The following is a 27,774-nucleotide window of genomic DNA, read 5'->3' on the forward strand; positions in this document are numbered from 1 at the left end:
ATAAAATGTTATTGGTCTTGGTCATACACCTTTTGCAGATGTTATTGTAGGTGCTTATGATGGATATAATCAGTTTTAGCATGGACATAACCCCTTTTAGCATGGGGAAAGGGGGATACCTTGCCAGTTATACAATTCTGCATTTAACCCAACCCCTCTCAATCAGAGAGGTGCCAGGGCTGCCTTGATAGACATCCACATCATCACCTGGGGTACTGTGAGTTATCTACCTTGCTCAGAGGCAGAACGTCAGATTTTTACCTTGTCAGCTCTGAGATTTGATCTAGCAACCTTTCGGTTACTGGCCCAACACTCCCATTGAGGGTTCCACCATTTTAAAGTAGTCAACTGAATGGGGATTCCTATGAATTGGGAGCAATTAGCCAATGAAGAAGAAGAACATTGAATACTTTAAAATGGAGATAGCCTCAATGGCACTGCCCATGCTGTCACAGATGCTATAGTGGCACAGATACAAGATGAGTCCTCTATCTATCTCTATAGACTTTTGTTCACATGCATATCTACCTTATCATTGGCTAAAATGGTCCCACCTGATCTCGCCTCCTTCCATCTTAGAGGAAATGTATTTCCATTGTTAGAGCGGGTCACTTTACAATCTTGTCAATATAATAGACAATTCTTGCTGACACTCAAGCTGATGAAACGTGGATGAAACAAATGCAAATGGTGGTACTCTACAAAATGTTTTGAAAACAACACATATTCAACCTCTATACCTATTCTCAAATAATCTATGAACATGGAATAAGTGACCTTTCCCTCCAGCTGAGACCAATTGTCACCAAAGTCCCTCCGCTGCCACCTGCCCTGTCCTTTAGGAGTAGGCCCAGAAGTTGTTGTTGGTTGGGTGTTTACCTTTCAGCTAACTTCTCAGTGCATGTCCAAAACACTACCTCTCACTCACCTGGTCAACATCCTGAACCTCCATCTCTATTCTCTATTTAAAATGCTCATGTTATTGCACTACCACAGTGCAGTGAATAGCCTAGTCACCAAAGCCAACTCCTCAGAGTGTTGGATGATGACAGTGATAGATGATATATTGCATACCAGAGAAAAATACCAGAGGTTTTAAAGGACCAGCTTCTTCAGCTATCGGGCCAATTAAAAGTGTATCGGGCTGTTATGTCTAATTCAAATGCCACAACCAAAGTTCCCTCTTGGAAGAATTAAGCTATTATATTATATTGATGATGAAGAGGGGGCATTCATATTGACACATGCATTGTGCAGTCCAATCCTTTTAAATTAGATCTCATTACATCTCAATAGATGACCTCAATAGATCAAATCTGTCGGAAAGATATCAGTTTGTCTCTGTGAATGGTTTGTCCTCTGACAAATCAACTGTATATTTCGGTGTTCCTCAAGGTTCCATTTTAGGACCACTATTGTTTTCACTATATATTTTACCTCTTGGGGATGTCATTCGAAAACATAATGTTAACTTTCACTGCTATGCGGATGACACACAGCTGTACATTTCAATGAAACATGGTGAAGCCCCAAAATTGCCCTCGCTGGAAGCCTGTGTTTCAGACATAAGGAAGTGGATGGCTGCAAACTTTCTACTTTTAAACTCGGACAAAACAGAGATGCTTGTTCTAGGTCCCAAGAAACAAAGAGATCTTCTGTTGAATCTGACAATTAATCTTGATGGTTGTACAGTCGTCTCAAATAAAACTGTGAAGGACCTCGGCGTTACTCTGGACCCTGATCTCTCTTTTGACGAACATATCAAGATTGTTTCAAGGACAGCTTTTTTCCGTCTACGTAACATTGCAGAAATCAGAAATGTTCTGTCCAAAATTGATGCAGAAAAATGAATCCATGCTTTTGTTACTTCTAGGTTAGACTACTGCAATGCTCTACTTTCCGGCTACCCGGATAAAGCACTAAATAAACTTCAGTTAGTACTAAATACAGCTACTAGAATCCTGACTAGAACCAAATTTTTTATCATATTACTCCAGTGCTAGCCTCCCTACACTGGCTTCCTGTTAAGGCAAGGGCTGATTTCAAGGTTTTACTGCTAACCTACAAAGCATTACATGGGTTTGCTCCTACCTATCTTTCCGATTTGGTCCTGCCGAACATACCTACACGTACGCTACGGTCACAAGACGCAGGCCTCCTAATTGTCCCTAGAATTTCTAAGCAAACAGCTGGAGGCAGGGCTTTCTCCTATAGAGCTCCATTTTTATGGAATGGTCTGCCTACCCATGTGAGAGACGCAGACTCGGTCTCAACCTTTAAGTCTTTATTGAAGACTCATCTCTTCAGTAGGCCCTATGATTGAGTGTAGTCTGGCCCAGGAGTGTGAAGGTGAACGGAAAGGCACTGGAGCAAAGAACCGCCCTTGCTGTCTCTGCCTAGCCGGTTCTCCTCTCTCCACTGGGATTCTCTGCCTCTAACCCTATTACAGGGGCTGAGTCACTGGCTTACTGGTGCTGTTCCATGCCGTCCCTAGGAGGGGTGCGTCACTTGAGTGGGTTGAGTCACTGACGTGGTCTTCCTGTTTGGGTTGGCGCCCCCCCTTGGGTTGTGCTGTGGGGAGATCTTTGTGGGCTATACTCGGCCTTGTCTCAGGATGGTAAGTTGGTGGTTGAAGATATCCCTCTAGTCGTGTGGGGGCTGTGCTTTGGCAAAGTGGGTGGGGTTATATCCTGCCTGTTTGGCCCTGTCCGGGGCTATCATCGGATGGGGCCACAGTGTCTCCTGACCCCTCCTCTCTCAGCCTCCAGTATTTATGCTGCAGTAGTTTACGTGTCAGGGGGCTAGGTTCAGTCTGTTATATCTGGAGTATTTCTCCTGTCTTATCCGGTGTCCTGTGTGAATTTAAGTATGCTCTCTCTAATTCTCTCTTTCTTTCTCTCTCTCTTTCGGAGGACCTGAGCCCTAGGACCATGCCTCAGGACTACCTGGCATGATGACTCCTTGTTGTCCCCAGTCCACCTGGCCGTGCTGCTGCTCCAGGTTCAACTGTTTTGCCTGCGGCTATGGAACCCTGACCTGTTCACTGTGATTACTATTATTTGATCATGCTGGTCATTTATGAACATTTTAACATCTTGGCCATGTTCTGTTATAATCTCCACCCGGCACAGCCAGAAGAGGACTGGCCACCCATCATAGCCTGGTTCCTCTCTAGGTTTCTTCCTAGGTTTTGGCCTTTCTAGGGAGTTTTTCCTAGCCACCGGGCTTCTACACCTGCATTGCTGGCTGTTTGGGGTTTTAGGCTGGGTTTCTGTACAGCACTTTGATATATCAGCTGATGTAAGAAGGGCTATATAAATACATTTGATTTGATTTGATGACAAAGGGGTATATTTAAAGCAGTCATTTAAACATTCTTACCTGTACAGTGAGCCATTTCAGAAGCACCTCAACCATCAGCATATGAGAAATAGTATCACCAGTGACTTGATGTGCAGAAGTCAAAAGATATTCCACCACTGCTTATCTTTAACTCCCTCCCTGGTTTGCCCATCCATCTACCAGTCTGAATGCCCCCCTCAGTAGAGATATATTTTCTTTTCAGGTTGGTTAGGTCTTCGTTTTCCTTGCGAGTAAAACAATCATCATTGATGCAGTTTGTCTTGTCTGTATCTGCAGGAGAACATATTGTATTATGACACCAATTCATTCTTAAAACATGAAGACATTGTCAATAAATGGTGGTCAGATTTAGCACACTTCTAACAATGACCGAATGACAAAAACTTTGACAAAATATGCTAACCTTTCCAATGTTGACATGCAAGAGCCATGCAAACACTGGTAGGAATCTTTTTGTTATGTTTCACAAGAGTATTTCTAGTTTTTGTAGTGACACACGTTTTGTCTTCATCCTCCAGAAATCCACCAGATGGAGTTTTTGTCTCATCCATGTAATACTGCAGGAGCCTCTCAAAGTCTGATATTATAGCAAGGTCCTTATCACCATCTTGGCCCTCATTCAAAGTCTCTGAGCGTCTTAGACTGTAGTCAAGCCACAGGAGTATGTGCTTCCCAAACAAGTCCAACAAAGTAGTTCTCACCTGCACTTAGGTGCTTTTGGATATTCTTGTATTCTTTCAAAAATGTTGTCGCTCTGTCAGAGTCCTCTACTGAAGGTGACTGAGACTGTGGTTCTGGTTCATGGTGGTCCAAGTCAGGAATAACAGGTAGGGGTTCTTGTTATTCTTCTTCTCATCCCTTTAGTTCTGATAATTCTTGATAATTAGAACAACTATCTGAAAGGAAATTCTCACCTGAATACAATGTATCATGGTCTACTGTTCTCTCTGACAGAGTAATGACATCATTAGCTTCATCAGTGGGGGAAAGCTGATTGACTGCTGGTAAATTATCAAAGCTAATTCGCCCATCATCGGTTTCGCTATCCTTTTGGCCTAATTCTTGTGCTCTCTCCTTCTAAAGACTGATCTTATTATGCAATCCTTTGGTCCTTTTTAAAAGTATTTCATTGCTACTGACTCTTAGATGTGATTACTGTCATCCATCTGATTCCTGTTTTCTTGTGGCAGATTTTTGTCCTCAATTGCTGTCGTCTGGTCATTCATCATCCTGGATCTATCCTTCAGGACGTTTTCCTCGTCACTGTCTTTTTTAGATTCATTGACTTCCCGTGGTCATGAATGAAATCTTCCACTGACAAGTTTTCTGTATCTGCCTCCTCAAGAATTGCTGTCTGTCTTTCTTAATTTCCTGTTACTGTCTCAGGGGGAACTAGCTCTGAGCAATCAGGATAACTTTTGATTTTAGCATCATGTCTCGAACGGCTCTGTGTTTCATCATTCTCAAAGACATTGTCTCGCTCAACTTCAACTATTTTCCCTGGTTCTATCCACTCTGTCTCAGTAACTTCAATATTTGAACCCTCTCCCTCTTCCTCTATCTCAGATGCTTTGCCCACTATATTACTTTCCCTACCATCATTGGCTTTTTCAGATAAAAGTACTTGTAGTGTCATCATTTAGTATAGTTGAGTCTAACATTGGGTCATGGGTTATGTTTATCAACCCTACTTTATCTATGGGATCAGCCTCAATGTGCCACTCCTTGGAATGATCAGAGGAGAGAAATTCTTCTTGATCAACAACTTACATTACATTGGAATTACTTTCCTCATAGTTAGAAGAGAACCTGTGTTTCAGAGAAACTGAATCTTTGTTGATTTCTTCAACATGAACATTCTTATCTGGTGCATTGAATGCATTCTCATTCTTGTCCTTACTTTCCACCTCCTCACTTGAGGTAATCAAATGATGTCCTTCCTGTCCTGAGACATTTTCAGTGACAGGTTCAGCTAGGGACAGATTCAGAATAAGTTCAGCTTTGTCAGCATTATGCAGATAGGGGTCAGGTGTCTGTGTGATCTCCTCCAGCACTGAAGCATCATCTGTAGCTGGCGTGTTTGTCTGATTATCACTGTCCTCTTCTGCTGGGCACTGAGCCACTAGAATACTGTCCTCTCCTGTCAGATTGGATGAGACCACTTTAATGCCTGTAGGGTCAATGTCAATGTCAATGTCTTCCACCTCAGCATACATCAGGTAGCTCCTCTGTTAATATTTCAGATTTTGTCTGAATAAGAGTCAAATCAGATAGATTTGAAATCCCTGAGCCTTCTAAAACGTCCCGACCAACTGAATGATCAGTCTCAAAATCATCCAGGCTATTTTCAGAGAGGTCAGCAGCAGGACTCTCTTGATGGTGATTAGAGACATCTTCATCACTTGAATGCATAAGCCCATTGAGGAGCACAGTTTATTTTTGCATGTCCTCATTGTCCAACACCAATTGGTTTGGCTCTACATCTCCACGAGAACGGAAAGGTTCATTAGTGGTGGTGACATCATCTAACTCTAATCTACCTGCAGAGTTATGCTCATCATTTTCACTGATCTCAGCGGTAGCTTTTTCAGGATCAACTTCAAGATTCAGTATGCCAGTTGTGTTCTTTAATTGAGGGTCGTGGGACAATGAAATATTCTTGCTAGTGTCAAGTAGCTTTTTGAATGCCTCCTGTATTTCATTAGCACTCTGAACCTTACCTATATCTAATGGAGGGGGATGTGGAGCCTCATTGCTGTCATTACCATCATATGGGATAGCCGTCTGAGGAGTAGCGGAGATCTCTCTATTGGCATCTGCGGCTGCCGGTTTTCTATCTGTTACCTCATCATTTTGAGCATTTTTATAATCAGTATCTGCCTGAAATGGTGATGCCAGAGTGTCAAACATGGATGAGAACACAGACTGAGACTCTGTTTCTGACTGAAGGCTTATATCTTTATACTCTTTATCCTTGTCTATAACTATATCCTCCTCCTCCTCATTATCCTGTTCCCCATAAAGGCCTGCAATATTGTTATAGATGCTGCCATACCACCCTGCATCTTCCTCTTTTCTAAATTCACCATCTTTGGTGATTTCTTCCTAACGGTCTTCTTGACCGTCGTCATAATCCCCAACAGGTTTTGAGGGGTGTGTGTCTGTTCTCTCTGTCTCCTTACCAGTGTCATCATCTCTGTGGTGCTCTGTTTCTTTTATTTGCTCCACTGTAGCATTATGATGAGACTGACTTAAGTCAAGGTCCTGTGGGTCTGTTGTACCTGTCATTTCATCTGGATCAATGTTTTCCTCTCTGCCTGCTGCTGGTACTCTCTCTTCAACTTTATCCTGATAAGACTGACAAAATTTAAGACATCTCTATTGCCAATATGGTATGGCCTCAACCAGGAGTTAGAAGGTGGGGGTTGCTCTTCCACTTCCTTTTCAATGGGCTTCTCCTCCTCTGGAGCTTTTTCATCAAAACCGAAGGCACTAGTCAGTCCATCTCCAAACCAGACAGACATTTCGGTTTACTCCGTCTCTTCCTCAAATTGGTTCCCATCAATGTCCAAAGCACGTTTCCTGCTCCTGAAAGACTGTTCTGGGTTGTCTTCTTTGGGATCATCAGGGCTTTCCCCACCTAAACCAAGCCATCCAGTTACCGTAGCGTCAATCCACTGAGAACCACCTTGTTCGCTAGGTGCAGGTTTGGTATCCTTGGAGAAGTCTTCCATTCCGGCCTGATTGGTATCTTTGTTCTTGTTACATCACTGCTCTGTGACGAAAGTTTGGACACAAAGACATCTTTGGAAGTTTTAGATTCTGGAGCATTATTGGTGGTGATCTCTTGAAATTCTGAACCAATATAAACTTCATAGTTCCACTCACTGGAGTCATTATCAATTCATGTGCCATACTCATCAATGCAGAAGAAGTCATGTTTCTGGAAGGAACAGAAGAATAGCTTTAACAGAATGTCTTTAATAGAAAGGTTTAAAGCACTGATTATTCACCCTTTAATACACATACTTTCAGTACACATATACATTCCCAAAACTGAAATGCATAGAGCACTGCAAAGATTACCTGTGTGGCTACTTCTTTCTCTGTGATATGCATAAACTTCCTAGATTTTCACTGCATATTTTAGAAAATACCAATATCGTGTGTCAATCTGAAATACAGTTTAGGGCACAAACATTATTGCATATTTCACATTCAACAAAATATATGTAATTGATCGTAATTTTAGTTGTATTGCAGTACTTTTCTGTTATGGGTTGTAATGAAAAACGCTAACACTTCCTGTCCAGAGATCATCTCCTTTACCACTGAGTTTGTTGTAAACAAATATCACATCCCCTATTTTGAAGTTAAGGAATCTAGTCCTCTCCCTGATGATCTCTTGTGGCCCTGACCAGACTCAGAAAGCCTATGAAAAGTCACATAAGGTCATAATAGGAATTTTTACTTTAGAGGAAAGGATAGAAAAAACGAATTTGTTTAATGAGATGCATATTTCTTTCTTCTCTTGTTGTGTACTTACTTTCATAATCCCCAAGTTAGAGTTGGAAAAATGCAAATAGTAAATGTCCAAAAGTATGTCGTTGAAATAGCCATATTGATGTTGGAAAGTCCAGTTATGTAAAATGGTCCAGATACTAAAACCTGACTAAAGTAGTCCTTGAGGTGAACAGTTAGGATGCATTGAACTCCATTGTGTCAAATTGTCATTGCCTTCAAGCTGTTGATGTCACATCTCAACAAGTATGGACGTGTCAATAGCTAAATGAGGGATTCAAGATACAATGTAACTTAGGGGTAATGATTAACTTCGTGCGCTTGTAACAAGATATCAATTATATTTTATTAAGAGCTGATCAATAATAAACACAAACAACCAATGATTAGATCATTATCGCCCTTCAGGTGATTTAAACTATTTGTATAGTCACTATGGCGTAGTAGATTTTGTTAGAAAAAAATATGTGGAACATTCTATTTTCGACTTCGACCTGTGGAACTTAGAACTCAAAATACACCGTCTTCTTTGAATCGCCATGGCAACGGGCGCATTCTTTATGCGTCATGATTGATTCGAAAGTCGAACAAGATGGCGACAACGTTTGTTTTGACGTGGGAATTGTGTCGTTATCCAACAAAACAACCTTTATAATGTGATATTTTAAGAAGTACAATAGTAAGTGCAACGGTCATTGGTAAATTTAACATTATATCAGTCTGACACTGACCATATAGTTTGCAGCATCAGCATGAAATCTGACGTGGAGGAACTGATGCCCAGGCTTCTGCCTGTGGAAACATGCGGCATTGAAACTGGGGAAGACTTCAATCTTAACGAGCCTCCAAGAAATCCCCAGGAATATCTGAGGCAGGTTCAGTAAGTCCCTCAGCTCTGTCTTTTGATATTTTTTTCACGCATATGATCAGGAAACACGCATTCACGTAAGTAAAAACAACACTGCCTTTCTCATTTTCAGATTAGAGGCGTCTCTCTGTCCAGATGTTGTGGTGGCTAAAATTGATCCAAAGAAATTGAGAAAGAAACAGACAGTGAATGTGTCGGTGAGTTTCACCACACTACCACAAATTAAATGTAGCATACTGTCTTGATTTTCCCCAGCCAACACATATTTTTGGGGCTCCCGAGGGGCGCCGCGGTCTAAGGCACTGCATCTCAGTGCTAGAGCCGTCACTACAGACACCCTGGTTCGAATCCAGGCCGTATCACAACCGGCCGTGATTGGGAGTCCCATAGGGAGGCACAATTGGCCCAGCATCGTTCAGGTTTGGCCAGTGTAGGCCGTCATTGTAAATAAGAATTTGTTCTTAACTGACTTGCCTAGTTAAATAAATAAATAAAAAAAAATTTATAAAGGGGAGAGATAGCGAGAGAGTCTGTCTGTATAATTTCCTGTTAAATCTTCTATTTGGTAGCTCACGGCTTGCCAAGTTGCTGCACAAGGATTTTCACCGAGTTTAAAATGGCAGCGGCAGCAAGTCAGCAACTTCTCAGAAATAAGACGGGTAACTATAGATTTGACTACCCTTTCGAGTTGTTTGTCACTTTGTTTTGAAGTGACTTATTCTGATAATGTTTTACTACTTGCAGAGTATCAGTAAGCACAGACTACACTGGAGTGGTCAAGCTTTAGATGACAATGTGTTAATGGTAAGTATGTGGATGATTGTTGTTGTTGGTAAAAGTGAATTGTAAAATACAGCAACCTTAAAGTATGTGTTCTGTCTGTATCTAGCCAAAACAGGATGCAGAGGAACAATGGAAAAAGTTATGCCTGGGTGAAAATGTTTATCTGAACTCTCCTCCAACTGACCCTGTTACTGAAGATCCAGGCCTTGATTATGTGAAGGTAACTGTATATAGACCACAGAGGAAATATTTAAGTGATGCATCTTGCAAGATTTCTGTGTAAAAATGGACATTAATCATGTTTGATATTTACCCACCTGTTTCACCAGGTTGGTTTTCCACCTTTCCTTAGCATAGTGAGCAGGTTAAATCAGGTGAGTGTTTTCACAGCATTGGCATGATACTTACTACACATATTTTTCATCAATTGATGCTTTCTTTCATTACCTCAATGACAATACTTGTGTTTGACACTCTCTAAATGATTATTTCCTTCTAGGCCACAGTCTCTGCAGTTTTGGAGTACTTGATAAACTGGTTTGAAGAGCGAGAGTTTGTCCCACAGTTAGTAAGTTCAGTTTCTTTAATATTATCAATACAGCGTTTGTGCCTTTTTTAATGCTTTCATGGCTAATATGTGCTCAACTTCTCTAGGGAAGATGGCAGTATGCACTGCTGGCTTGCCTTGAAAAACCTCTCCTCCCTGAAGCACATTCTCTAATAAGACAGCTGGCCAGACGGAGTTCTGAAGTGCGGACCAATCTGGTAGGGTGATATAGTGGCTTGTATTAATGTTGAGATGAAAGGTTGCAAACCAACTTCCTTATGGAGAATTAAAATGTAACTACATTAATGTTAGATGCTCAAATGTTTGCATGATAATATTAGATAATGATGAACAGAGTATATTGTAGTCATTTTGTTTTTCTTTCTTTCCCATTACAGGAACACCAAGAAGATGAAAGGTTGTCTCCTCTCAACTTGATGATCTGCCTTGTTGCTAGGTAAGTTTATTTGACTTCACAAACTAATAGCCAGGAAACCGTGTCTTTTGATTGCTCATGTTTTATTTTTTACATAGGTACTTTGATCAAAACGACTTGGCCGATAAGGAGGACTAAACGGGTTGATGAAATCCACGATGAGGCTGAAACTCATCACCCCATGAGCTGTAGCTCTGAACCCATCACCATGCTCAGATTTGGGATCCACAGGGAGTTGTACTGTGGCAATTTGAAGCCTTTAGATAAAGCAACTATTGAGTCTTATGGAGAACATTTGACCCAGTACATTTGGCATTTAGAAAACACTCTTATCCAGAGCGACTTACAGAAGCAATTAGGTTTAAGTACCTTGCTTAAGGGCACATCAGCATATTTTTTAACTTAGTCTGCTCAGAATTCAAACCAGCGACTTTTGGTTACTGGTCCAATGCTCTTAACTGCTAGGCTACCTGGTGCAATTAGACAGTTTCTTTTTTTCTATTACAGTTTGTGTTCACTTTCTGGTATTGCTGGAATTAAATAAAATATTTGCTTTCACAATTGTTGTGGCTTCCATCTCTACAAGCACTGCTATGTACCATCAAGAAAAACTGTATGCCATAAAGACATAAGACATCCTTTATTCTGAATTAGTGTTTTAGTGACTGTTACCAGATATTTTAGGCTCCACTGTTCTGTGGTGTAACTCTTGGACCAAAACAACCAAATTACAAAGTATTTGTCATTATCAGAATCATTCATTGATCAACAAACTAATGGAGGTGTTGACTGGAGAAAGCTTACAATTTATGGCCGTGTGCGTTTAGATAACGAAGTTGCCGATTGGGCTTTTGAGTTGTCAATCAAGATAGTGAAACGCGCTTATCACCCAGTGATGCTTTGCGACGAGCGACCAACACTTAGCGTGCCCGTGAGGAAAGGTAGTTACTGTAGCTAAGATGGCGGTGGCAGTGGGATCTTTGCAAGCCCAGCTTGAGAAAGCGAAAGAGAGTTTGAAAAATGTAGACGATAATATTCGTAAATTAACTGGTCGGGATCCTAATGAATTGAGGTATGACAAAAAGGCATTTTAAAACGTAAATTGTATTAACATTTTCAGCATTCGTTCGTCCTCTAGCTAACTGTGCTGAATAGCTAGCAACAAATGCCAATCCCACGACAAAAATGGCATCTCCCATTCTCGTGCATAACCAGCTAGCCGCTTGGTTGCGTGCCTGTGCTGTCGACTGGAATCGGCCGTGTGCTAGTTGGCTAGCTAGCTGCAAGTACAAATACTTATGCAATTACTATAGTTAGGTAACTAACGTTACTGTTTTTACTTAGCTAACGTTATGTCCATACATTATTGTTCAACTGGTAAAGTTAGCAAGTTGGCTAGCTACTCGGTTGTTGCTCGCTAGTGTCCTCTGGCTGGCTCGTTTCGATTCAGTTTCATGTTGACTAGTCAGAGTAACTAACGTTACTTGAAGTAACAGTAGTTAGCTATGCCATATTGATATTTTTGCTCTTTATTCTTTTTTTTATTTTATACCCCCCCCCCCGCGTAACGTTGGCTACGTTTTTCTAAAAATAATGACAGTTACAGCTAGCTCTGGTCGATCTATGTTAACGTTACATCTAAATGTAATGGAGCAGGTCTCGAACCCTCGACCTTCATGCCCTAATTCCAGCGCGCTATCGACTGTGCCGCAAAAGCATGCTCGTACGGCAGAGTCGATTTCCGCGTTTATAAACCCAGGGTCGTTACACTACTCCCTCCTTTCAAAGGGCGCGTCCTCGCGGCTCTACGTCTTACAGGAACGCGCTCACCGGCCAAGCACGCGCACTGTCGTGGATGCAAGGTCCGGTCCCACTTCTGACACCAATGTAATGAAACAGCAGGGAGGGAGCAGGTCTCGAACCCTGGATCTTCTAGCCCGAGGTCCGGCGCGCTATCGACTGTGCTGCAAAAGCATGCTCAAGTGGCAGAGTCGATTTCCGCACTTATAAACCCAGGGTCGTTACAGTAATTTCTATGCTTTCCTTACAGACCGGGCCAAGTTAGACGGCCAACCATCCCAGGTGTTGGAGGAGGTAGGGGGCGAGGAATCAACTTGTTGAGGTAAAACACATTTCATATTTAGGCTTTCTCTCCAATAGTATGTGTGATGTTTGTATTTCATTGAGCTTTATGTCATATTTGTATTTGTCTGCAGACGTGGACTCTCCGACATCAGCGGTGGACCAGGAGGACCCCCAGTGAAACAGAGGGATATTGAAGGGGCCCTCCTGAGGTAAGCGTAATCTGTAGATCTGGCCCATTTCCAGATGTAGTGGAGATGAGTCCATAGCCATGGGAAGTAAGGGTGTTACAACACCCCTGAAAAAAATCGGAATAAAAATGTATATAAAAACAATTCTCAATGGGCCTTCCTGTATTAGGAATCCAGGCTGTAGGGAGTCCCACAAGGCGGCGCACAATTGGCCCAGCATTGTCCGGGTTTGACCGTTATAGGCCGTCATTCTTAATAAGAATTTGTTCTGAACTGACTTGCCTAGTTAAATAAAGGTTACATTTAAAAAGTAGTAGTTTATTATTATTATTATTAACTGACTGATATAGCAGTCTGCAGCACAGGGATTTATTTCTCTCACAAAAGTAATGTTAGTGCGCTGGGCCTTTACTACTGCTGTATTAGTGGATCGATACAGCAATCTGCAGCACAGGGATAAATATTTTTATTTTATTTTTTATAAATTAGTAGACAAATTAAAACATTGCGTTGTCAGAACATATAATTATTAAAAGTAAATATCCTCTATAAATCACACTGGATATGCAGGGAGGTTGGTTCAAGTTGTCTTTCAATTGCATAATCTCCTTACTCTGTCTTGAGCTTGCAACGATTGATCAACTGGTACTGGCTCACAGTGTGTTAGGACGTTTTAGGGATTAATCCAGCAAAATAAAATGTACAGATCTCATACATGTCATCTAAAGAGATTTAAGTATTTTGAAGATGAAGTAATTTTTGCTTCCCTCATCCTCTAATGCCTGGTTGAGTAGTTAACAAAAAAAATCTAAAACCAGTGCAAATCCGCTAGCTACTAGTTACCGTACACAGGATGGATGCACAGACAAGTGAAACTAATAGACACCGAGGATATTGACAAGGCAGATAGCCAAAGGGAGACGTATATTGCGCAAGAACCCAACTTTCACTTGGTAGGCTGTCATTCTTTGTTGCATGATTATTGCAGTCACTTCCATATGGTGTCACTTAATCGGCAGTGGGCACTCCTAAAAAGGTATTGCCCTACACCTGGTGGCATTCAAATGGGTTTCTATTTGATGTGGCCTGTAAATCACACATTTGTATTGCTCATGTCTTTGTTGTATAGGCTGGCCGGTGACCAGAGAGGGAGGAGAGATTCACGCCATGACAGCGACGCTGAAGATGATGACGATGTCAAAAAGGTAGACCATCATTATACACTCACTGTCTGAATGAATCTTTTACCTTGATGTTTTAAAAGTCCAACTCTCCACTTGCCTTTGTCCAAACACAGCCAGTGTTGCAGTCATCAGTAGTAGCTACCTCCAAGGAGCGTACACGTCGAGACCTGATCCAGGATCAGACCATGGATGAGAGGGGAAAACAAAGGTAACATGTCATTGTACATGCATAGGGAAATAATGGTCTTTAGTTTGTATCTCCAAGAAATCATGTAAATGTTATTATTTGTTTTGTCCTTTTTCCCTATAGGAATCGACGCATGTTTGGCCTGTTGATGGGAACATTACAGAAATTCAAGCAGGAATCTAATGTGGCAACGGATAGGGTAGGAATATTGTTTACTCTAACACTGGTGAACTAGTACTCTAATACAGTAAATGCATGAAAAGTCACCTTACAGAATTAAGCCTTTGAGCTAGCTTGGTGAAAATGATTCATCTATCTATCTATCTATCTATCTATCTATCTATCTATCTATCTATCTATCTATCTATCGTAAATAAAACCCATCTCTTCTCAGCAAAAGAAACGCATTGAGATTGAACAAAAATTGGAAGTTCAAGCTGAACAAGAGCGCAAAAAAGTAGAGGGCGAAAGACGAGAGCTCTTTGAGGAGAGGCGTGCCAAGCAGACAGAGCTGAGACTGTTGGAACAGAAAGTGGAGCTTGCTCAGTTGGTAAAGACTTTTCTTGAAACTTGAAAGCAATATTCAACCTCATTGGTTGTGCTGGTGCCAAAAAGAAAATGTTTTAATCTGTAATAACATTGCACTAAGGTGAAATGAAACCTTTGTGTGTGTGACCGTTTTCCCCATATGTAGATGGGACGATTGAATGCTCATTAACTTTTTTGTATTCTAGCAAGAGGAGTGGAATGTGCACAACACAAAAATTGTCAAGTACATCCGCACAAAGACCAAGCCACCCATCTTCTTTCTGCCTGGGAGGATGTGCTCAGCCACTCAGAAGCTCTTAGATGAGTCTCAGAAAAAAATGAATAGTAAGCAATTGTGCAATTAGCCAAATTATTCTGCCCTCCAACAAGTAGCCATAATACACTTCCTATCCTTGGTGTGCATTGTGGTGTTACTGAATCTGTTTTTTATTTATCCCTGTTTCCAGTTATGTTTGAGGAGAGACGCGAGGCATTTGCTGAGCATCTGAATAAGATGGAGGCTCGGCCTCGGCGCCAGTCTCAGAGGGACACCGCTCTTGGTAAGGACCTGAAGAAAGAAGATCGAGAGGAGGGTAAGCCCACGGGTCAGGTAGTCAAAGTGACAGGTAACCGGTTTGATGTGGAGATGGAGGAGGAAGATGAGGCAACAATAGAGGAGGAAGAGAGGGATGAGGGTATAAAGCGTAAGGAGGACAGAAAGAAAAAGCCAGTAGAGAAAGTCGGGGAGCAGGAGTCTAAGAAGGGGGGGACTAAAGCAGATGAGATGGAGGAGGCTGAGGAAGACAGTCAAGACACTAGAATAGTGGAGTTCAGAGATGTGGGGGAGCAGATGGAGGCTACTGCAGTAGTGAGGGAGGCTGAAGGGCAGGCCAGAGATGGGGATCAGAAGATGGAGGATAGTCCAGTGGAGGTAGGTAATGAGAAAGGAGTAGAAGAGCAGCAACCGGTTAAGGTAGAAAAGGAGCCCCTTCACGGTCAAGACCTCACAGCTGTGTCAGACAACCAGGAGAAGAGCATTGAAATGCAACCAACCGAAGATGAAGAGCCACGTACAGAAGTGGCCACACCCCTGCTCTCAGAGTGCAACCCTAGTGTGGAAGTCTCTGATGTAACATCTATGGCTCCTGAGGTTCAGATCCCCCTACTGGAGGCTGGAACGGAGCCAGAGCCACTCACAACCGAGCAGAGCCAAGAGGCTGATCAAGTTGTCATAAAGCAGACCACTAATGCCCAGCCTGCCCAGGCCCAGGATGATGCTGCGGCTCCCAAGGAGCTGGCGCCGCCGAGCAAGGAAGCCAGCAGGGGACGTAAAAAGTCAAAGGACAAGAAGGGAGGTGGTGGTGGGAGAAGCAGCAGTAGCTCATCTAGCAGCTCCTCCGGCTCCTCGTCCAGTGGGAGCTCCGGCTCCTCCTCTAGTGGCTCCTCCAGCAGGAGCAGCTCCTCCAGTGGCAGCTCCTCCAGCTCTTCTAGCAGGAGCCGCAGCCGAGGGAGGAAGGACAAGAAGCGTAGGAGGAGGCCATCCGAGAGGGACAGGGAGAGGAAGAAGGCAGTAGTTGAGAGGAGCCACAAGTCATCCAAGGGCAGTGGTCGTGAATCCAAAGGTTCCAAAGATAAGATCTCCAAGTCTGACAGGAACAGGACCACCTCTGAAGGCAGCCGGTCAGGGAAGAGGTCCTCTCGCGGTGACAGGGATCGCAAGTCAGATAGGAAGGAAAAGAGGCGTTAAAGTTGAGTGAATTCTGCTGTCATGTCATGCTTAGTTTTGTTTCTACTTTTGATAAATACATTTTCGTAACTGAAATGTTGTGGATTTCCTTAAATGCAATTCACCAGAAGAGGGAAGCTAAACTGCCTCCGTGTATTTTCTTGGAATAATGTGGGTTTTTAATCATCAAAGCTTTTTCTCTAGTCACCAGTCAGTTTTGACATGGTCTTGCCGCTTTGGTTTCTGGACTTCTTTTACCTTGATTTTTATTTTATTAGACTTTTGTATTGTCTGCTTTTACTGTAATTGATGCATCAAGTTTACATTTTCTCCCCCATCAATGTCTTTAATTTTCTATAGCATAGGAGCAATGAGAAGAGGGTGGGTTGCATACTGGTGTATTCTCTGAATCCAGTGTTGTAAAGGTGGTAGTTGTGCATTTTCAGTTGTATAATGTTGAACACTTGTAACCTACAGCTTTTGATCCATATAAAGCCAGTCTGACCATGCACAATGTCTAGCTATGCATTGTGGAAGACACATGTTTTGGAAAGTAATGTTAATCTTTTTTTTGTCCAAATGAAACCTAAGCATCTTCAATAAAAAAAAAAAACCACGATGACTTGTCTGAAATGGCTCCATGTCAATGTTCCAAGATATTTTTGTATTTTCAGTGCCAACAGCCTCACAGTCATTAAATGCCACTTTCAAATTAGGATGCTGAACTCCTGACTCCCGTGTATTTTGGAATGTCGCTTTAGGATGTTTTTAGATGAATAACTGATGGCGCATGTTTCATAGAATTCATGGATAGACCCTCTGACAGACTAGGACTTTATTTTAACATTGAACGTCTGTGTCATATCAATCTGTAATATGTCATTCATTGCCATAGTTCCCAGCCTTCATACGCTGTGCAAAGTGACTTGAAGGTAGTCCTATTTGAACATGGTGCAGGCAAAGAGCAATGTGTTTCTCTAATGCTAATGATATATTATTTAGATCAAGTGACTTGGATGAGTCCAGTACTAAATGTACAGATGGACAATTTAAGTTTGTAGATGACTGACCACCCTCTTCATAACTGGCATATAAATGGAAATATTAACACAAGGTTATTGGTTAGTGTGACTGGATACAAATGTAGTTAAACTGTACAAATCACACTGGACGCAAAGGCATTAACAATGTCTCTGAAATGTAAATTCCCAGAAAGTTGAGACTTTAGATTTTATAGATGTTTTGTGCAGTCGGTCCTTCATTCTAGTTATACCAGAGGCGCAGTACTTGTAATATCCACTTGGTGTCAGTAGTGCCTCAGTGAGTTTCTGTTGCTGACTCACTGGCTGCGTTTACACAGGTAGCCCAATTCAGATTTCTTTACACTAATTGATCTTTGGAACAATTGGATTGGCTTATGCCAATAATTGGGCAAAAGATCAGAATTGTGTTCCCTGTGTAAATGCAGACACAGTACTCGTGGACAAACTATGAATGCTCTTGGTTATTTAAAAAAAAACAAAAAAAAAGTAACCTTTATTTAACTAGGCAAGTCTGTTAAGAACAAATTCTTATTTACAATGACGGCCTACCCCAGCCAAACCTGGACCAATTGTGCACCGCCCTATGGGACTCACAATCACGTCTGGATGTGATACAGCCTGGATTCGAACCAGGAACTATGGTGATGCTTCTTGCAGTGCCTTGGACCGCTGTGCCACTCAGGCGTCCACATAATCAATTGCAATGTTGTTCATTATAATCTTTAAGTGTATAGACTATTTACTTTTGATTTGGGGTCAGTGCAAGGATAAAGGTTGTTTACTAGGCCTGCTAGTAGATAGTGAGGTCCAGCTGTGTCCCCAAGATCTCCCCCTGAATCCCTGTAGCCAGGCAGATGTTGCCCCTAACCCTTTGCTCTGAGTTGTTCTTGTTGAAACCATATACTGTGTTGCCATGTCTATAATACAATATATCTAAGCAAGACTCTAATATAACTAACTTTGTTTCTCCTCCATTGCCCACTCATCCCCTTCACGCCGGCTTGTGCATTGGGCAGCAACAAAGGCATTCCATTTTGTCTGTTTCTGGCCATCTTCTCCACCATGCCCCAGCTCTGCTGATGTTGTTGGACCTCGGTCTCGATTGTTCTCCACCACATTGTCTTGGGCCTCCACCTCTTAGTGCCTTCAAAAAGTATTTGCACCCATTTGCTTTATCCACATTTTGTTGCATTACAGCCTGAATTTAACATTGTAATTTAATCAATGTCAAAGTTGAATCATGTTTTTAGACTTTTTTTAAAATTAAAAATTAAAAGCTGAAATGTCTTGAGTCAAAAAGTATTCAACCCCATCGTTATGGCAAGCCTAAATAAGTTCAGTAGTAAAAATGGGATTGAGTCACGTAAGACTCACTCCCTGTGCAATAATAGTGTTTAACATGATTTTTGAATGACTACCTCATCTCTGTACCCCACACATACAATGATCTCTAAGGTCACTCATTTGAGCAGTGAATTTCAACCACAGATTCAACTACAAAGACCAGGGACGTTTTTCAATGCCTCGCAAAGAAGGGTGCCTATTGGTTGATGGGTAAAAATAAAAAGGCACACATTGAATATACGGAGAAAGAAAATGAATGAAATGTATGCATTCACTACTGTAAGTCGCTCTGGATAAGAGCGTCTGCTAAATGACTAAAATGTAAATATCCCTTTTAGCATGGTGAAGTTATTAATTACACTTTCGATGGTGTATCAATACACCCAGTCAGTACAAACATACATGCGTCCTTCCTAACTAATTTGCCAGCGAGGAAGGAAACCGCTCAGGGATTTCAACATGAGGCAAATGGTGACTTTAAAGCAGTTTAATGGCTTTGATAGGAGAAAACTGAGGATGGATCAACAACATTGTAGTTACTCTGTCTATTAGGTTCGTGTTGTGGAGTAAAGGAGGAAGCCTGCACAGAATAAAAACATTTCAAAACATGCATCCTGTTTGCAATAAGGCACTAAATTAAAACTGCAAAAAATGTGGCAAAGAAATTAACTTTATGTACTGAGTACAACGTGTTATGTTTGGTGCAAATCTAATGCATCACTGTATGACTCTTCATATTTTTAAGCATGGTGATGGCTGCGTCATGTTATGGGTATGCTTGTCATCGGCAAGGACTAGGGAGTTTTTTAGGATACAAAGAAACAGAATATAGAGCTAAGCACACGCAAATCCTATAGGTAAACCTGGTTCAGTCTGCTTTCCAACAGACACTGGGAGACAAATTCACCTTCAGCAGAACAATAATCTAAAACACAAGGCCAAATATACACGAGTTGCTTACCAAGACGACATTGAATGTTCCTGATTGGCCTAGAGACAGTATTGACTTAAATCGTCCTGAGAATCTATAGCAAGACTTGAAAATGGCTGTCCAGCAATGATCAACAACTGACTTGACAGAGCTTGAAGAATGTAAAAAAAAAAATTATGTGCAAATATTGTATAATCCAGGTGTGTAAAGCTCTTAGATATTTACCCAGAAAGACTCACAGCTATAATCGCTGCCAAAGGTGATTCTAACATGTATTGGTGTCTCAGGGGTTTGAATACTTATGTAAATTATATATTTCTATATTTCATTTTCAAGCAATTTGCAAAACTGTCTAAAAACATGTTTTCACTTTCATTATGGGGTAGCTGGTAGCTGGGTGAGATTTTTTTTATTTTTATCAAATCCATTTTGAATTCAACAAAATGTGGAATAAATCAAGGGTATGAATACTTTCTGAAGGCACTGTACATCTGCCCTCTGGAGTCCAATGGACAGCTATTCTTGGGATGGAGTCTGCACTCTTTCTCAGGACCTGTCCAATCCAGCAGGGTCTCTTGAGTATGGCATCCATGGCTTCCTGCTTTGTTTGTCTAAGGAGGTTGGTGTTTGATATTGTGTTTGGCCAGAAGATGTGCATGATTCTCTGGAGAAGACCGGGGGTGTGTACAGGACAAAAGTGAGTAGTCAGCTGTTCTTTCTCCCGGCTCATTAGCGTCCTGCGTCTCTGATGAGGCCGGATAATGTAGCCCTTCTATTGATTCTCATCCTCCCTCCCTCCCTCCACCCAACAGCCAACTGACTGACCCACCGGAAGAAAACTGCTGGATAAACAGTACCAGACCTGGGTTCAAATACTATTTGAGCTTGCCTTGCACAATGAAACCAATAAAATAGTGTTAAAACTGAACCCTGGCACTCCAGGCTGGCGTGAGAAAACGGTCAAAATATTTGAAATATTTTCAGATCTCAATATTACAGAAGTGGAGTAAGGGAGTGCTGGGTAGGGGAGGGACAGTGAGTGACCAGCATGATAAACAGATGTGGAGTAATAGGCTAGCGACAAGGCAAAAAAGAGTACTGTGTAGTTTCAGTAGGTAACTACAGAGCAAAATAGTAATGAAGTACAGAAAACAATACCTAGATTTTAATTAGGTTCAACTACAATGAAGCTACTGCAAAATGTAGTTCACTTCTCCCCAACACAGAGATACATAGTTTTGATGTCTTCACTATTATTCTACAATGCAGAAAATAGTAAAAATAAAGAAAAACCCTTGAATGAGTAGGTGTGTCTATACTTTTGACTGGTAATGTAAATTGCCCTGGTTTATTTTGTATTGTGTTATTCTGTCTCTAAAATGGTTTCATACGGCTCTTGTTATAACTAGGACTATGAGCACTGCCTTGCCTCTGTTGTGTTTGATTAGCTGAAGCCAACTACCTTTTCAATGTGTTAATCCTTTTCATGACACAAGGATATAGACTGTGTTTAGACAATTCTGTAAATTCTTTCACTAATTGGTATTTTGACCAATCAGATCAGCTCTGAAAAAAATCTGATGTGATTGGTCAAAAGACCAATTTGTGGAAAAAATATCAGAATTGGTTTGCCTGTGTAAAGGTAGCCATAGAAGCATAACCAAATTGCAGGAAAGGAACCTTTAATACAACAGTCAGCCACTATAGCAGCTCTAACATTTCCCCTCTTTCCCCCACTGAAGGTTGATTCAAAGTCTTTTGAGGTGACCCGGACAGTTGTGGTTGTATTTCTGGGGCCATACCCAGTTGAACAGCTAACTGGTCATTCTGGGCAAGACGCAGCGACAAGGGCAGTATCCTTCCTGTATGACTGGAAGGGTATTCAGGGCTGACCAATCTCCATAGACAAACATTGGCAGTAGAATGGCCTTACTGAAGAGTTCAATGACTTTTAACGTGGCACCGTCATAGGATACCACCTTTCCAGCAAGTAAATTCGTCAAATTTCTGCCCTGCTAAAGCTGCCCCGGGCAACTGTAAGTGCTGTTATTGTGAAGTGGAAATGTCTAGGAGCAACAATTGCTCAGCTGCGAAGTGGTAGGCCATAAACAGAACGGGACTGCCGAGTGCTGAAAAATCGTCTGTCCTCAGTTCCAACACAACACTACCGAGTTCCAAACTGCCTCTGGAAGCAACGACAGAACAAAAACTGTTCGTCGGGAGCTGAAATAGGTTTCCATGGCCAAGCAGCCACACACAAGCTTAAGATCACCATGTACAATGCCAAGCATCGGCTGGAGTGTTGTAAAGCTCGCCGCCATTGGACTTTGCAGTAGTGGAAACATATTCTCTGCAGTGATGAATTACGCTTCACCATCTGGCAATCCGACGGATGAATCTGGGTTTGGCGGATGCCAGGAGAACGCTACCTCCCCGAATGCATAGTGCCAACTGTAAAATTTGGTGGAGGAGGAATAATGGTCTGGGGCCATATTTCATGGTTCGGGCTAGGCCCCTTAGTTCAAGTGAAGGGACATTTTAACACTAAAGCATACAATGACATTCTAGACGATGCTGTGCTTCCAACTGTGTGGCAACAGTTTAGGGAACTGGCTTGCACAGACCGGCCTGCACAGAATCCTGACCTCAACCCCATCAAACACCTTTGGGATGAATTGGAACATGACTGCGAGCCAGGCCTAATCGCCCAACATCAGCGCCCGACCTCACTAATGTTCTTGTGGCTGAATGGAAGCAAGTCCCCGCAACAATGTTCCAACATCTAGTGGAAGCCTTCCCAGAAGAGTGGAGGCTGCTATAGCAGCAAAGGGGGGACCAACTCACTATTAATACCCATGATTTTGGAATGAGATCTTCGACGAGCAGGTCTCCACATACTTTTGTTCATGTAGTATGAGGGCAATGCACGGCAGCCCTTTTCAGATGGCATTTTGGCTGTTGAATGGCCTCCTGATATGTGGCAGTTCCATGAAGTCTCTGTTTTTATTAACTGAATGTTTTTCCTGGTTTTCTCCTGTTGGGTATGGAAAGTGTTACATACAAAACACAAGTGTTCAAAAATACTGCATTTTGGAAATACATGACAATGTTTTTGTTACTGTATTGCATTTGTGTGTGTTTATTTATGTATATTGGAGTAGGTATACATTACTGTAACAATCTTTTATAACCGGCTACAGTGTAACACTGAAAATGCAAAAGGCATAAACCTACTTATGGGATATTCATAGTAGTGTTTTGTGTTGAGCACATCAGTGTGTTGTTGGTTGGTAGACAGATGTATTCATATGATGCATGTGTATGTCATTTTGATGCAAAAAATAAACATTTTGGAAAGAGCAAACAGTTTTGAATGCAGTGTTTGTTTTTGCTAGAGATTTGTACAGTTTTTTGCATTTTGTGTTTAGAGTTTTGGGAAAATGAGCCAAAGATTCAGAAAACGTGTGGAAACAATTGTGGAAAACTGTAAACCACCATATAATGCTATTGTGGCAGCCATAATGTATTTGGAGTCAAATGTGGGCAGGGCCACCTTACGTAATTGCAAGAGGCTAAACATATAAAATCCACAGAGGAACATTTTACTGAAAAGAAATGACAGTTTTCACTGTTTCAGCCCACTTGGGTCCTTAGAACAGATTAGATTACAATACCCACAAAATCAAAAAACATGTAACTGTATGTATTTCTGTCATACAGGACCATGCAGCACTGAATGAGAGCAAGTTGTCTATTAATCAGCTACCAAAAAGTAAAGCTTACGTTCATAAATATTACGTTTATTTTTCCACCGATTGTATCTCTGTGTTTACAGGTCTATATTTCCAAGATGCATTAAGATATCGTAATGCTGTTTATTTGTGTATGTAGTGCAGACAACTGACTACTTGTATTCCACATTAGCAATACCAGAGCTTGCAATATTGGGTTACAATATTGGGTTACATGAGCTTATGTCCCCCCCCAACCAGGCATTCACTTTTTGAGTTTAGAGTGTGTCACAATATATATCAATTTAACCATGTTTTTGGGTAAAACATTTTTTTCACAACCATCCATTTCATAAATGGGAGACATTACAGATGTAAAAAAACATGGTTGTTCATCTCAAAAACAAAATCCCTTTTTGAGGATTGTCCACAAGCCTATAAGGGACGGTTCTTGGAGAGCTGCCCAGCAGGACAGTTTAGGTGCTGGGGTGTAGGGGGAGGCAGGGGTAGGGGGGTACTGTGGTAGAGAGGGGCAGTGTGAGTGACCAGCCTGATAAACAGGAGTGGGTTATGAAAAACGTAATGTATTTGGTTCCTGGTCTTCCTACAGAATCAGGTAATTGTTCAAGTGACTGTGTGAAAAAGGCAAGCTATTGGAGAAATGACGTCAACAATAATTTGAGGGTTTAATAATAAGTTACGATACTTCTCTTCTTGGCCCGTCATCATATACAGCGGAACTGAATGATCTAATCCTCCTGACTCTTACATTTAGGTGTTCTTTGAGCACTAGTACTTTCTCAGTGGTCAGCAGTTTTGACAGTAGTCCGATTTTCAGATCAATAGTGAGATTTTTCCCTTCAAGCTTCAAAGCCGAGGGTGGGTGGGGGTAGAGCTGGGCTTAATGAGACCACAGGGCTCTTTAGAAGCTGCTGTGTGTCCCCTAAAGCCAGCTCAAACTAGCTGGAACACACTAGGGGTGTGTTCCAAAATGCATACTTGTGTTCTATCTAGACTAGAGCGTTTAGCGAGTCCGGAAGTAAACTGTCATTTTTCAAGGGCGATTCCAAACATAAGAACGCGAAAAGGCAAGTACTAAGTGTGATGGAATTGGAGACAAGTGGGAGTGGTGCTGCTTTGTGGGAGTGAATGATGGTCAAAGATTAAAGTAAAAAAAAAATTTAATAAAAAATTAAACATAATAAAAAGTACATTTGAATGACACTTAGGGGCAGTGTTTTTACAACTAATGCCGGTTTGCCTGAGGATGATGCCGTGCAGGTGTTTGTACACGTATATACACACACACTCTCATTCAAATAAACACATACAAGAACACACACATACATGTAATAGTGCCAGACATGCACACAAACATATACAGTTGGCATTGCTGTTATGATTTTAGTTGTCCTTGATGTCCTTTGTTTTTGCATTGTTGTTTTGCTGTTTTCTTCTGTCTTTTCCTTTTTTCTCAGTAATTCTCTTGGTTGATGGTGCATTGGGGGGGTTCTTGGGGGTGGGGAATGGAATTCATTGTATTTTAAATTTTTCTTCTTGGGGGGACTGTGGGAGGGGTCTCGAATGGTTGAGGGACAGCTATTGGGAACTGTGGGGGGGATCTTGGAGGGTTCGGGTTCACGTTTTTTGGCCTGGTGGTAGATCTGTCAACGTGCCCTTGAGCAGGGCAATGACCATGGATGCTTCTGTGTGTCGCTCTGAATGGGAATCTGTTGGATGACTGGTATGATGTAGTTGTTGAGCGGCTTCACTGCAAGTATATTGTATGTTTCGAGTTTTCAATAAAAAATTAAATACAATTTTTAAAAAGTGTGATGGAAATTTTATACATGTGCTTTTCTTATAACTCATTTGTGTGTTCTATTCATGTGCTTTTCTAATAACCAATTTCTGTGTTCATGCAAGTGACTGACTGTACGAATCCTCACTATCAGTAGCCGCAATTTGGCAGTACGCCCAGACCTTGTTTTGAGAACGAAAGATATCTTAGTTTCAAGGTCTCAGCTTAGAGAGAAGAAGCCTCGTGAGGCATTGGTCTGTCACATGTTATGAACCAGTATTGGTCAGTCACATGAATGAAACAAAACGGTAATGATGAATTAATTATGCTAAATCATGCAAATATAACTGTGTATAGCCGTTTTTAAGGCAACTGCTGGGACTGCCCAAGGAGAGCTCCTGATTGACATGTGTACTATGGTGCAATGAGTTGGTTGGAACCTCACCAGTGCGCTGACAATAAACGATGATTGATTTAAGATTGACTTTGAGTGTCCCTGTTTAAGAATTTCCATAACATAAGTATACCGGAAGTTCTATTAGCATACTTGGGAGGTCTGGAAAACGAAGCACACATGGGAGCATACTTTTTCGTTCCCTTCGCCAGGAAAGCTATCCCATAACACCTTGCGACACAGCGAAAATTATTATTATTATTTTTTTTTAAGTATTATGTTTATTTACCAATCCATTTTTTAAAACTAATTATTTCATATGAATTTTGAATTCAAATGTTAAGTCACCGCTGTTTATCAGCCCGCTAGCCAAGCTAAGTTAGCTCGTAGGACGCGATTGCTAGCTAGCAGGAGATCTCGTCCTGGTTATTAGCTAAACGAGCTAATTATAAAATCAGCAGTATCAATTCTGAAGACCAGGACATTTTTTTAATCCTGAATTGGTGAACTTGCTAGCCAGCTAATTAAACATGTAGCAAATTGTTGTTTTTTGTTGTTGTTTGTTTTCAGGGACAGATGGCAACTGATGTGTTCATTTCACTCCATGGCAGGACAAAATATTTGTGCCCGACTGCTTTGGAGGCAAGACATTTTAACAACATTTGATTAAAAACGTAGGAAATGCAGCTAGCTGTGTTCTGTTCAATCTAGGCTTGCTAGCCAGCCAAGTTATTTGTGCATTAATACATGATCAGTCAATACATGCATGCAGAGTCTGTTCACCTGACGTTAGCTAACTTTCTTGTTACTTTCCCCTCTCCTCGTTTTTCACCATTGCATATAAAGAAAATGTTTTAAATAATGAAATGATAAAGTAAAAGTAAATCAGTGACAACTTGATCAAGCCTATGAACATGTAAAACTGTTTACAAAATCATTGCACATTGACAAGGTAGTTGTGGTTCTCAGCAACTGGAACCAGCACTGAAATTTGAGCAGTAAGGTTAATTTCTCCTCACTTGGCATTATGTTTCTGCTCTGTTTAAGCACATCCCACCCCATCAGCAAGACAGATGTAAAGAGCTTGCAAACCTCTTTCCCGAACTTGAAACATCACTATGTTAAAGGTAGATCCACACGTTATTCTCTATCATGCAGAATTGTCAGCTCATTGTAACATGAAGCTCATTCTAAAATACAGACGAGTGATTTCTGCCCCAGGGTACTGCACCGCGTGCACATTTTTATTCCTGCCCAGCAAACACCATGTTCAATTATTCATTGTCTACAATTTAGACCACAGTAAGTTGAATGGGGTGTTAGTGAAAGGCTGGAACAAAAACCGGTCAACTTCTGTCATGTGTATAAAAAACCTGTGGCTTTTATGACAAAATGTGCCCTCATGTACTGAACAAGCTTTTGAATGTTAATCTCCTTGATGTGCTTCACTTGGGGATGCTAAAAGGTTTATTCTATTCTACTGAGCCATTTCCTTTATGTTCGTATTATCTTTTATTATTTATTGTTGTTGTTTTATAGTCGAGAAGGAACCTGCAAGTAAGCATTTCATTGGACCATGTGTATCCTGTACATACGACTAATAAAACTTGAAATTTGACTTATTTTGTACAATGGACTGTGTTGTAAGAATTCATACACAGATACAGGAAAACCAATTAAAGGGTCCATATTGTTTTTGAATGACAAGTGTTGATGTCTCCCCACGGTTCTGGTTTTGAGGCTTAGGCATCTGGGGACTGCATTTCATTTGTCTAATCCCCTGCAAGGAGTGAAAAGCATTAATAATATTTCAATGTTGTATTAATTTAATTTCATATATATTCCTGTTTGATATGCATGCATAATATGAAATTGGACATGTTCTCCTTTATAATATGCCAGTGTTTGTTTTGTATTCAATGCATTTAGCTTACATTAGGATGAAGTAGTCTAGGCTTTCTAATCTAGTAATGCATCATATCACCTATCAATTAGTTATCAATGCATAAGGTGAATATAAAATCTATCTTTAACGTCAGTGTCATTTAATAATATGCATGGGTGTAATAGCATGGGTGTTATTTATCACAATGCAAGCCTGCTCATTGAAATAA

The 27,774-nt window shown here is 41.2% G+C and overlaps 3 protein-coding genes across 5 annotated transcripts in view; 2 read left to right on the forward strand and 1 right to left on the reverse strand.

Annotated features, from left to right (window-relative positions):
- The window catches only part of LOC106601134 (melanoma inhibitory activity protein 2), a 30,951-nt gene extending 22,808 nt beyond the window's left edge, over positions 1 to 8,143 (reverse strand). The window contains exons 1-4 of one of the 2 annotated variants that reach the window (XM_045717339.1): positions 7,910 to 8,117; positions 7,450 to 7,537; positions 3,767 to 7,306; positions 3,382 to 3,633 (exon numbers count right to left, since the gene is read on the reverse strand). In XM_045717339.1, the coding sequence (XP_045573295.1) occupies positions 3,382 to 3,423 (42 nt within the window). In that variant the 5' untranslated portion in view covers positions 3,424 to 3,633; positions 3,767 to 7,306; positions 7,450 to 7,537; positions 7,910 to 8,117. Of the gene's footprint in view, positions 1 to 3,381; positions 3,634 to 3,766; positions 7,307 to 7,449; positions 7,538 to 7,909 lie in introns of both variants that reach the window. The other variant, XM_045717335.1, reaches the window with a different exon arrangement.
- Positions 8,144 to 8,435: 292 nt separating this feature from the next.
- On the forward strand, positions 8,436 to 11,076 carry LOC106601119 (gem-associated protein 2). 2 transcript variants are annotated; one of them, XM_014193064.2, is made up of 10 exons: positions 8,436 to 8,764; positions 8,865 to 8,949; positions 9,322 to 9,411; positions 9,497 to 9,556; positions 9,642 to 9,755; positions 9,865 to 9,909; positions 10,035 to 10,103; positions 10,190 to 10,300; positions 10,481 to 10,539; positions 10,617 to 11,076. In XM_014193064.2, the coding sequence occupies exons 1-10, from the start codon at positions 8,637 to 8,639 to the stop codon at positions 10,654 to 10,656; spliced, it is 801 nt and encodes a 266-aa protein (XP_014048539.2). In that variant the 5' UTR covers positions 8,436 to 8,636; the 3' UTR covers positions 10,657 to 11,076. The 2 variants fall into 2 exon arrangements, with proteins under 2 accessions (XP_014048539.2, XP_014048548.2); XM_014193073.2 differs by having other exon boundaries at positions 8,437 to 8,755.
- A 342-nt stretch (positions 11,077 to 11,418) lies between these two features.
- On the forward strand, positions 11,419 to 17,141 carry LOC106601115 (pinin). Its single transcript, XM_014193052.2, has 9 exons — positions 11,419 to 11,590; positions 12,569 to 12,640; positions 12,735 to 12,812; positions 13,921 to 13,996; positions 14,089 to 14,183; positions 14,286 to 14,361; positions 14,557 to 14,712; positions 14,897 to 15,035; positions 15,158 to 17,141. Exons 1-9 carry the CDS (start codon positions 11,478 to 11,480, stop codon positions 16,435 to 16,437), a joined length of 2,085 nt encoding a protein of 694 aa, XP_014048527.1. The 5' UTR covers positions 11,419 to 11,477; the 3' UTR covers positions 16,438 to 17,141.
- The last annotated feature ends 10,633 nt before the right edge of the window (positions 17,142 to 27,774 follow it).

Source organism: Salmo salar, chromosome ssa01 (genome assembly GCF_905237065.1).
Source record: "Salmo salar chromosome ssa01, Ssal_v3.1, whole genome shotgun sequence".
Taxonomy (NCBI): Eukaryota; Metazoa; Chordata; class Actinopteri; order Salmoniformes; family Salmonidae; genus Salmo; species Salmo salar.

Excerpts from the sequence above, each read along its gene's own strand:
- LOC106601119 (XM_014193064.2), top strand. The coding sequence starts at position 8,637 with ATGAAATCTGACGTGGAGGAACTGATGCCCAGGCTTCTGCCTGTGGAA. Across the intron at positions 9,557-9,641 it reads TAGATGACAATGTGTTAATG|CCAAAACAGGATGCAGAGGA; the intron begins GTAAGTATGTGG and ends GTCTGTATCTAG. Across the intron at positions 10,104-10,189 it reads GAGAGTTTGTCCCACAGTTA|GGAAGATGGCAGTATGCACT; the intron begins GTAAGTTCAGTT and ends CAACTTCTCTAG.
- LOC106601115 (XM_014193052.2), top strand. The coding sequence starts at position 11,478 with ATGGCGGTGGCAGTGGGATCTTTGCAAGCCCAGCTTGAGAAAGCGAAA. Across the intron at positions 12,641-12,734 it reads CGAGGAATCAACTTGTTGAG|ACGTGGACTCTCCGACATCA; the intron begins GTAAAACACATT and ends ATTTGTCTGCAG. Across the intron at positions 13,997-14,088 it reads ATGATGACGATGTCAAAAAG|CCAGTGTTGCAGTCATCAGT; the intron begins GTAGACCATCAT and ends GTCCAAACACAG.